Source organism: Wasmannia auropunctata, unplaced genomic scaffold (assembly GCF_000956235.1).
Source record: "Wasmannia auropunctata unplaced genomic scaffold, wasmannia.A_1.0 LD335419.1, whole genome shotgun sequence".
Taxonomy (NCBI): domain Eukaryota; kingdom Metazoa; phylum Arthropoda; class Insecta; order Hymenoptera; family Formicidae; genus Wasmannia; species Wasmannia auropunctata.
In genome coordinates this window covers 11491-23231 of record NW_012027471.1, presented here as the reverse complement: position 1 = coordinate 23231, position 11741 = coordinate 11491, and the positions used below count along the sequence as shown (strand labels likewise).

Sequence of the window (11741 nt, the reverse complement as noted above, 5' to 3'; positions counted from 1 at the left end):
CCCCCACCCGGCGGATCGCCGTGCGTCTTCTGAGTGAACCACGCATTTTTCCGACTTTGAACTTAATTTTCGATGTGTCCCCGACATGTGACATAATTTTAACTAGCACCATTGGATTTCTCGTCTCCAAAACTATAAGAAACGATATCAATTTTACTTCCCGCGAGCGAGGTCAAAATTGGTCTTTTCGTAACACCCTTCTTTAATATTCAGTTTTTTACCGATAAAAATTTGTAACAGATACGAAATTTTGAAACAGATTTAAGCTGTCTATTACTATTATAAAGATTGAAATTTCTTCTAATAGCACAAGTCATCTTATATCTCGATAAAAGAAGTAAAGATTTAGGTTAGAAGTTAATAAGTTATGTCAATGCTAAAATTAAGTTAAGTAAGTAAATATTTTAAATTTTATTTTGCTGTAATCCTGTGTATAATAGAATTGTCTAAATAATATATCATTTATTTGATATGAAAATACGTTATTTTTCGGATCTAAAGTCATAACCATGTTAAGTATTTTTGAAATGTGAAATATGAACGTATATATAAAATTAATCATTTACGATACCGCCCACATGATCAATCTTAAAGTTTTTGTTTTATATAACCTTTGATAAAAGTTTAATAGTTCTTGTTGATTATATAGTAAAGTGTATACAAAGCATACCTGCAGTGACTTCTTTTACTTCTTTTCTATGTGGCACCTGCTCTCAAGTAAGAGTCGATATGGCACAGATTTTTAAACTGTGCAGTGAAATATTAAATCGCGTGGTGAGATACTAATATGGAATATTGATAATTGAATCCTGAATCGTTGCGATGCCCTTGAGGGGTTACCTGCAGTGATGACTATAACGAGTGACGACTGACGATTGTACAAATGATAAAACCATATACTTATAAGACTCGCGAGTGCCATTTGAAGGGGCGCCTTCTGGTGAGGTGTAGACAAATCACTCAAAGGAGAATAATCATTCAAAATTAACACAGTAACAATAAATGGAAATGCAAAAAACGAAATTCTTAGTAATTATTAGCGATTATTAGCGATATTGTATAGTTTCCCAATAAAAACTAAAGAATAAAGATGTCTAAAGCTTAAAAAAAGAAAATTTGAAAATTATGTCTTTTCTTTAAAACGACCATTTTTTATGATTTTAGTGCCATTTATATAATTAATTTCCTTCTCGAATAGACTGCGCGCTCCATTGAAATCGTTGGGAGCTTTGACTATATAAATATAGACTGCTAGTAGCTAACGTCAAACGTGTCGCTGGAAAATGTTTGTTCCGCCTTAGTCGGTAATTTTCAGCGGGATCGAGTGGGAAGGTTCTTTTGAAAGCGTGTGTAAGTCCTGAAATACAATAGATGTAGTAAGCCTTAAGCCGGAAGAAATTGACCAATCTATTATTCTCTTCAAATTCAACTGCAATTGATCCATTTCTTACGACTTAAGGCTTACTACATCTATTGTGTTTTGGGACTAAAGGAAAGATTGAGTCTTTTTAATTTCGAAAAAAAAAAAAACGTATTGTTTTATAAATGGATGTAAATCGTACATCAATTTGTAATTAATGTACAAACGTAAACAGACGAAAAAAAATCAGTTTTGCCGTTTTACAGGTGAGTTATTTATTTATAACCTGCATACCGGATTTGAATTTGCCAGTCTTTATTAACTGGGGCGAAGCATGAACCAATGGGGCGAGCCTAAAAATTGAAGTTTGATACCTCAACCACCTTCAGTTTGGTGACAGGGTACATATTTTTTACAAAGGAAAAGTGGGGGAACTAGCAGCAGCTAGCAGTCTACATTTATATAGTCAAAGGTCGAGAGAACACTTTGAGTATATAGACATGGAGGTGGAATGTTGGCTTGAAAACTGTGTCCAAGATGTGTGCGAGAGAGAAAGGTAGACGAGTAATGTTCGTCCTCTCTGCGCATGCGTCGATCATTCAACAAACAGAGAGGACAAAGTATCACGTGGTATCGCTCGTATACCTTTCTCTCTCGCACTCCTTACCACTCTTGGACTCGCTTGCGGCCTGCAGAGAACAAAGGCATTCCTCCTCCAGATATTTATATACTCAAAGGGAGAACATCAGAAATGAAAGGGTAATAAAGTTTCACCCATAGACTTATAAGATAGACTGCGCGTCCTATTGTTCTCGGTGAGGCAGAATTAGTTAGAGTGAGAGGACTACACTCTTATTCTCTGTCCTTGTTCAATCGTTGGTGGGGAGAAGAAAAGAGAGGAGACCCGCGCCAGTTGCCGTGCCGCGCCGGCTGACGCGGGTCACCCCTCTTTTCTTTTTTCCACCAACGATTGAACAGGGACAGAGAATAGGAGTGTAACCCTCTCAATCTAGCTTCTGCCTTACCAAGAACAATAGGGCGCGCAGTCTATCTTATAAGTCTATGGTTTCGCCCTTTCCTTGTTCAATTATGCAGTTGGTGGAAAGAAGAAAAGAGGGGAGACGGGAGAAGCATTTGAGAGCTCAAAATGCCCTTGTGAACTTAACGCTCTCTGAAGAAGTGGATTTCAACTGCAAAGCGATATCCACTTTTCTGCAACGCAGGTATACAATTTGTCGTTCGTGCTAAATCGATTTTTAAAAACTGTTAGTTTTATTTTCGAAAAATTTTGCATACGAAAATACGGAAATGTACTCTCGTATCCGTAATTTTTTGAGAATAAAGCCCCAGCAGTTTAGAAAAGTGGATTTAGCATGGACATGCACCACAAATTGTATATCCGCGGTATAAAAAAGTTAATGTTGCTATGTTGTTTACAATCATTTCTTCAGGGGGCGTTAGTGAGCGAGGGCATTTTGAGATAACAGGCAAAAGGTTGACATGTTTTCTCTTATGTTTCTCTTTGTTTCCACACGTATCTCATAGAGGTTTTTTTATTAGCGCATGCGCTCTAGTAAATTACGGGAGCGTCCCGTTTGATTATATCTTGATTGACCACAGCCACTCACAACTAGAAAGCCTCTAATCATAGTGGCGTCATACAGCTGCCACTTTTGATTGGTCCACCACTCTTTTACCACTCCCGTAGTTTTTTAAACAAATTATTTTCCAAATTTTAGATGTATATTTAAAAATGCTCCAAAAAATTGTAACGAATTAAAAAATAATAATAAATAAATCTTGTAATTGCAAAATAACGTTATTTATTGCTAATTATTGCACATTTGCTACAATATAATATTATTCATTGTACATTATTTGTTACAAAATAATGTTATTCATTGTTATAAATAAAAAACAAAATTTACTTTAAATATATGATAATGAAAAATAGACCAAAAATATAAAATTATTATAATATACAGGGTGTCTCATACTCAATGGTACAGCGCTTGTGGGAAGGTAGTGTGGACCAAACTGAACAAAAAAGTCCTCTACCATTTTGCGATCTTTGCAATAGTTTTCGAGATATTAATATATAAAGCTCGTCGAATCTGAATGCGCGGCGAGATACCCCCGCCCGCCACGGACCACAGGCACCTTCCCCGCGCGCCTAGTGGGCGGCGCGTGGTGGGGGTACCTGATTGTCTAGCGCACGACAATGGATTACCCCCACCACGCGCCGCCTACTAGGCGCGCGGGGAAGGTGCCTGAGGTCCGCGGCGGGCGGGGGTATCTCGCCGCGCATTCAGATTGGACGAGCATTATATATTAATATCTCGAAAACTATTGCAAAGATCGCAAAATGGTAGAGGACTTTTTTGTTCAGTTTGGTCCACACTACCTCCCCACAAGCGCTGTACCATTGAGTATGAGACACCCTGTATAATATATTTGTAATATAGGTGTTCAATTTTTATACTTACAATTTATATTTTTTATTCATTTTTTTCTGCGCTTTCTGGGTCTCTTGAAAGTATTTTTAGAGCATATTCTTTTTTTGATTTATTGTTACAGAATGATACTGTGCATCCAATCATATTTTTACAATTTCTATAACTGTTTAATGTTTATCAATATATCTTATTTATTGCGATATCTAACCCTACAGCTGACAGCTCACAGCAGTACTGTTGGATAGACAAAGATATATATCTCTTTCTCTCTCGCGGAATTTGGTAAAAAAATGGCGTCACTTCTCTTATGGCGCCAGTCTGATTAGAGGCTATCTACTACAGCGGCCGGTGTCTAGAGATTTTTCACTGTTCAAGCGCTGTGAGTGGCTGGTGGTCAATTGGATGCCACCCGTAAATTACTAGGGGTATGTTCCAAAACGTTGTTTTCGATGAAAATTTTACTAATAAGCTAGTTTACGTTACATATGCTATAATTTTTTAGTATATATATATATATATATATGTATACATTTTTTATTAATTTTTTTAGGGTTAAAATTTTACACATATAATTATTCTTACATGCTAATTAACCTTATAAACTAAAAAACTTACCAACTAATGCTTTGCATGCTACACTTAGCTAACATAACTTCAATTAAGCTTTAAATACTATATTTAACATTTACACGTTTGTAAAGACCGATACATAACACACACACACACACACACACGCACACACACGCACGCTCCTACCACTATGTCCCTATTTACACGGGATCCCGGTTTAATAAAACAAAATAAAGTTTTTTTTTTTTAAATATCTGATTCTTTACACGTATCTTTACATATTCACATCTACATTTTCCTCTCTCTCTCTCTCTCTCTCTATTTTTCTTTTATCTTCCTTTCTTTTTTTACTTCTTTGCACTTTTAACTTTCTTAGCCATTTTTCTCATTCTCCTCATTTCTTTCCATTCTCTCCCAAAACTATTTCCCTTACCTCATGTCACCTCTTTCCTTTCCCTCACTCTATATACACTCTTTCCATACATGCTTCCATTTCTCTCTCCCATTACCACAAATCTTGCACTTTTTTTGTTCTTCCTTCATCCAATATTTATTTCCCTTTGTTCTATTATCTAATCTTAACCCTCGCCAATTCCTGCCATCTGCTCTTATCCCATCCCATCCCTTTTTAAATTTCCAGGCACCCTTCCCCTTACCCTTTATGCATTTGTATATTTTAGTATATTTAGACTCCCTTATTTTCTCCCATCTTTTTTTTCTGTCCCTCCTTAGCAATTCCTCCAAATCAATCCTTTCCCTATCCCTTAATCTCCAATCATTCTCTTTTTTCAAAAAATCCCTTCCTTTCCTTTTCCTATCTCGATATGCTCTTTCCTTTATCTCCTCTCCTGATCATTTCTTCCAAACATCTTGCCAATTATGTATATCTCGGCGTCCTCTATTTCACTCCCAACACCCATCTTATATACTATATCTATCCTGCGCTTTCTCTCTCTCTCTCTCTCTCTCTCTCTATCAATTCTCTCTCTTTCCATCCCCAAACTTCCGCTCTATATTCCACCACCGACCAAATTAGAACATCAAAAAGCCAGAGCCTTCTTCCCCAATCTGCCTTAAGCCTCTTTTTTCCTATTCTCCAAACCTTTTCCATCATTACCATTTCTCTCCTTACTCTCTCCTTTATATGCGCCTCCTGCCCTCCGTTACATTATATTTTATATCTCAGATATATATTCCTTCATTTCTTCTACTACTCTCCCTTTCCAATTCCAATTCATTTTCCTTTTCCTCCGTCCTCCCTTTCTAAACCTGATCACTATTTTTGTTTTATTTACATTTCGTTCTAATCTCTTTTCATCCAGATATCTTTCCAGTCTTGCCATCATGCTTCTCATTTCGTCTTCATCCTCTGCTATCAGCACCATGTAATTTGCATATGACAAGGAATACACCTTCTGTCCCAGCTTAACTCTCCCTCCTTTCTTCAACTCATTTTCTAGATCCGCAGTTAGGAGGTTGAACAGGTATGGACTCAGAGGATATCCCTGTCTTGCTCCCCTCCCAGTCCAAAAACACTCTCCTTTATTCTCTCCCATCCTTACTCTATTTTTCGTTTCCCTTGAATGTCCTCACACCGTACCGCAAGTGCCTTCCTTACTCCACTTTTCCTCATTCTTATCAATATTTTTCTATCCACAGAACAAACGCGGCTCTAAGGTCCACAAACAGGGTCACCATTTTCCCTCCTGTTCTGTATTGCCTGTTTATCAGATAGTTTAATGTATAGATATTTTCTACCGTCCCCAGACCCCTTCTGAACTCCGTTTGATTCTGTGGAATCAATCTCTTTCCCTCCACCCTTCTTCAACCTATTTGCCAACACCGACGCATACACCTTGCACAACGTCGGCGTCAACGAAACTTCCCTGTAATTTTCCACCTTAATTCCTTCTCTCTTTTTTACAATTGGGACTATTACTCATTTATTCCATTCCTCTGTCCACCCCTTCCCCCTTCCATATTTTATTACATATCCTCCCACACACCTATCTTCCATTCTGTCCCTTCCATATTTTCAAACCTCTGTTAGCACCCCGTCACTCCCCACTGCTGTTTTGTCCTTTAGTCTTTTTATTACCTTTCTTATCTCCTTCATACTTAACCCTTCTCCCTGGTCCTCTTCCTCTCTTCTCTTCGTCCCTCTAATTACTCTCTGAACACCCCTAGCAAATCTTTAAAATAATTGTCCCATTCCTTCACCGTAATTTTTTTATTTACTCTTTTACTCTTTTCCTTTTTTTTCTCTCTCTACTTACTACCTTCCATACCTGTCCCTCTGTCCTTATACTTTGTAATTCTTTCTTCCATCTTTCATTAGCCATTTTTTTTGGCCTCTAACAATTTTTTATACTTTCCTTTTTCCCTTCTGTATGCCTGTCCGTCTTCCTACCCCTTTCTCCATCTCCTTATAGCATCCTTCTAACCCTTCTCTTTCCCTCTTCATACTCCTCCCACCATTATCTTTTCGACTTCTCCTGCTTTGCCTTACAACCCCTCTCCAATATTTCTTTTACTATTTTTTTTATCTCCTTCCGTACTTCCCCTACTTCCCCATCAGCTGTCCTAAATTCTTCTCTGCCCTCTAGTGCCCATACCCATTTCTTTGCCCCTTCCCTCTCCCTCTTAGCCCTACTATCGTTTCTGTCCCCTCCCATGAAGTACCAACGGATAGTCCGAGTCCACTAAGTTCACAATCACCATTTTTTTCACCTTCTCTTTCACCTTTAAACTCTCTATCACATAGTCAATTACCGAATCTCGATTCTCTTCTTTTCGTATACATCAATTCCCTATTTTTATCCCCTTCTATGTTTCCATTAAATATTGCCCAACCTACCTCCTCTAGTCTCTGTAATAATATCCTGCCATCCCTATTAATTTTCTTATCCCTTGAATTCCTTCCTTTTCCTATCTCCTCCCAACTATCTTCTTTTACTATCCCTCCCTCTTCCCCCAGTCCTGGTATTAAAATCTCCAATTAGAGTTCTTATCCCTTCCTCTTTTTTTCCATTCATCTCCTCATATTCTCTAGTTTTATATCAATGTTAATTGTTGTAATTCCCATTAACGTATATCTCTACTATTTTCCAATTTTCCTTATTCAGTTCAACTTTCACCGCTACTAATGAATCTTTCTCTTTTCTCTATTTCTAACTTTTTTAACTTAATCCTTACTCTTATTTTTATTAACATTTTTCCCAACGCCGATCATATATGAGAAAAATAAACGGGTTACTTTAAAATGCTGTAACTTTGCGAAAAAAATTGTAGCAACTTGCATTTTTCTCAAATTAAAGAGGAAAGTTCAAATTTTATGACGCTGCAAACCGCATCCCCGAGAAAAATTTTTCCAACGTCGTACATTCCGTCAAACATTGCAATTTTCAGTATGGCAAACATGCTTCTCAGATTTAAGAGTTTAAAATAGTAGGGTCAGAGATGCATTAAACTTAAAATCATTACAGAGTATTTTAAAGTATCTCTTAAAATGCCAAAATCATCTATTCTTTGATTTAGCACAGTGCCGCATTAAGTTCAGCGGTTTAAAACTTCAAACATAAAAAATTTTGTTTTTGTCCGGAAACTTTTCGGGGATAGTGTATATAAATACATATATAATTTTTGATAATCAAAGAGTCTTTGCCAAAAAAAATTCTCGTCTCAGAATGATGAATTTTCAATACACAAATTTTATTCGCAGTTTGGACATAAATTATACTTTACGACTACAAGGATTCGAATTTAAGCTGATTGTTTTCTCACAATCAGAAGTTTATAAATTTTGACATATATCTTACTCTTGTCATATGTATGTATTTATGACAGCTTTGATGCAGTCTCTTATCATTATTGTTTGGTAATACTTTCTCAAAACATCTTTATAAATTTATATTTTTAATTTAATAACTTTAAAGAAATCTTTATATTTTATCATAATATAGTCTGACGGTTCATTGTATGTTATTAATTTTTTATTTTATTTATTTTTCAATTTTAATGAATTTCTTGTACTCTTTAATATTATGATAATAATTTAATTATATTAATATCGATAGCTGAGGAAGACTCTGTGTGATCGAAACGTTTTATTTATCTTTAACATTAAATTTATTATTATGACATTAAATTTATTATTATTTATTATTTTGACATCCTGTTATAAGTTATTGCTTGTCCTTTAATTGTGTAATTTCCTCAATATTTCTTGCACAAGATTGACAATTATTTATTATCATTTTTTGCTTTACTTATGAATTTATTCACAAATCACATAAATTATGTACATCCAAAGACATTTGCAAGTTTGCAGCATTTAGAAACGCTTAATTTAAATATCAAACTCAGAGATAATCCGCAAATATTTTTGTGCTCTAACAACATAACAACTATGTAGAATCTAAAAATAAAACTTGTCATCATATATTTACTACTGATAATGTATTTCTTCGTACTAATGTCTCTTCCATCCATAGTAATTAGATTGAAATAATATTAGAGAGAGATAACGTCATATTCTAATAAAATATATTGCACAAGCTTTAATAAAAATAAATCTCGATTTCCTCAATATATGTATATAGCTAAAATTTTTATCACAGGAATTAAACAGTTAATATAGTATATTATCAAATCTGTCGTCAATATAAAAGAAATATGCTGCATTTAAACTTCTTATCTTGTAGGTTTTTCGATCTATTTATACTATATGAACTATTTAGAATAAATATTTGTGTTTTAAGTATTAATATAATAATTTTAAAAAATTAAAAATTATTTAATTTCTTATAAAATTAAAAAATTATTTTGATAAGATATATATCTTTTTAACGCAATTATAAATTTTACTTTGGAAATGAATCGAATCTTTTTATTAAAAATAAGGAAAAATAATTTTCATTGTAAATCATTGAAAATGCTATGCCAAAAACGATCATTTCTATTCAAAACGAACGTTATTTTTTATATCTCTCAACTTTTATTTATCTTTTTTTAATTTCAGTATTGCTAAAAAATATTTGATTTTGATTTAATATTACGACATTTAATTTTGTGTCGCCTTATTAATATACATATACATATACTGTTAATTGTAATTTCAGAATGATTCTCTCAGTCTAACGAGCAATATAGAATTAAATTTTAAAGAAATGACAAAATTGTTTTACAGAATATGTATATATTATACTTACAGGTTTGATTAATTTATTCATTGTCTACTTAAAACTTTGCTGCGATTATTTATTATAATTTTAACTTCCTTTTTTGCTATGTGATAATATTGCATAAGCATTCTTGGAAGAGATGATCAGTTTATATAAACGATAATAAAGTTGACAAAACATATACATTTTATTATCGCATTTCCGGCATCTAAGTCCAAACTCAGCGAAATTATATATACAAATATCAGTTCCTTCCTTTCAATCCTTGGAGAGGAATTATATGGAGAGCAGCATAACTGTTCGTTACAGTGTTTGAGATACAGTCCTTAGGGAAGGTACATTTTAGAAATAACATAAAGTTTGCATCTCTCGAGAAGAACATTGCAAAAACGGTAAGTCACATTTAATTGATGTACCTATCTAATTTGTAGAAAAACTCTACAGTAAATAATAGAGCTGTTACTTTTTACCTACTTCGAATATTCGAAGCTTTGAAATTAACTTTGACTTTTCGAAGTAAATGGGAAAGATAATGATCAATAAAACAATCCAATAAAGAAAATTCAAATTTTTCAAACTTCAAAGCTTCGAAGCTTCGAAGACACCTTAAACTTCGAAAGATCGAAGTTAACTTCGAAGCTTTGAAGCTTCGAAGTTTTGAAATTTTGAAAAATTTGAATCATCTTAATTAGATTATTTTATTAATCATTATTTTTTCTTATTTACACTTGTATCAAGTTTAATTATTAATTTGTAATATTTCAGGTTATAATACTTTTAAATTTTTTGGAAATAATTTCGTATATATATTAATTAATTCTTTTTATTTACAATATTTGTAAATTTTTTGGATAAATTTATCATTTGCACGAATGTATTTTTCGAAACTTCGAAACTTCGAAACTTCGAAGCTTCGAAAGAATTCGAAGATTTTAATGCCGAAGCTTCAAAATTCGAATGTCGAAGCCTTTGAAGCAAATCACCAGCCCTAGTAAATAATAAGTTTTATTATACTAGTATATATTTATATTTTTTATATAAGAAAAACAACTATGTGGAAATATATTTTCTATTATTATTTTTCATTATTATAATTATCTTTATTGTTATAACTATTATAATTTATAGTTACAACTTTATTTCTTGTTTTATATTTATTTTTTATTAAGTATTAATTAGTATAATTAAATTATCGTTACATTTTCAAAATAGACAATTTATACTATATTTACAGATTAGCCATGCAGTTTGTCGTTTTATATATAATCGTCATCTTGTTTTCACAATTGTCAACTTGCTGGTCCACACAAGCAATAGACAACGATGGTTACAATGTTTACAATGTCGTAGAATTTCCATCAAATTACGTGGACGAGTCGGTGCAATATCTCTGTGAAGATGATACAATTTCTTTAAATTTCTCAAATGCAGTAATCTCTGAGATTAATCAAAATTTTATCAGTAGTTCTATAATTACTTGCCTCAACCTCACGGATAATAATATTGAGAACATTGGTAACGGCGCCTTTGACAAACTTCCAAATTTAACTCACTTGTTTCTTTCGAACAATAGACTCATAAGTGGTCTTTTTAATTTTGGAAGTCACAATAAGTTACAAGTTCTTATTATGAATAAGGTAAAAAATTCGAATTACTGTTTTAATGATGATTATATTTCCGGCGAATATCCAAACTTAGAAATTTTGTCTCTCCGTAAAAATTGTTTGCATAATTTGCAGTCTTTGCGGTTTCCGTTTCCTAAATTAAAGATGTTGGATCTCTCCGGAAACAATATAAGAGAAACCGAATTTGTAAAACTCCTACCGAATAGTTTATACTTTCTTGATCTTCATAACAATTCACTTGGAACTTTGGATTTAAATCAAAGAAGCAACAAATTGTTCGCATTAAATTTAAATAACAATCGTTTTAATTCCATTAAAAATTGGTTCGAATGGGATAGTGGTCTATCATTGCTTAATTTGAAAGATCTACAATATCTTTCGGTTTCCGAAAATGAGATTGATAATATCGATTCAAATGCTTTTCAAGACAATAACGAACTGCTCTACTTGAATTTATCCTCAAATTACATAAAATATTTACATCCAAAGACATTTGCAAATTTGCAGTATTTAAAAACGCTCGATTTAAGTAGATCGGAAGAGCACA

General features: G+C 33.4%; 1 protein-coding gene across 1 annotated transcript; it reads left to right on the top strand.

The window, feature by feature from the left end:
• Window positions 1-9835: 9835 nt before the first annotated feature.
• LOC105457001 (leucine-rich repeats and immunoglobulin-like domains protein 1) lies at window positions 9836-11723 on the top strand (the record flags this gene model as incomplete). Its single annotated transcript, XM_011701398.1, has 2 exons — window positions 9836-9961; window positions 10804-11723. A coding segment is annotated over exon 2 (913 nt), but the record flags the coding sequence as incomplete, so codon positions are not given.
• Between the last annotated feature and the right edge of the window lie 18 nt (window positions 11724-11741).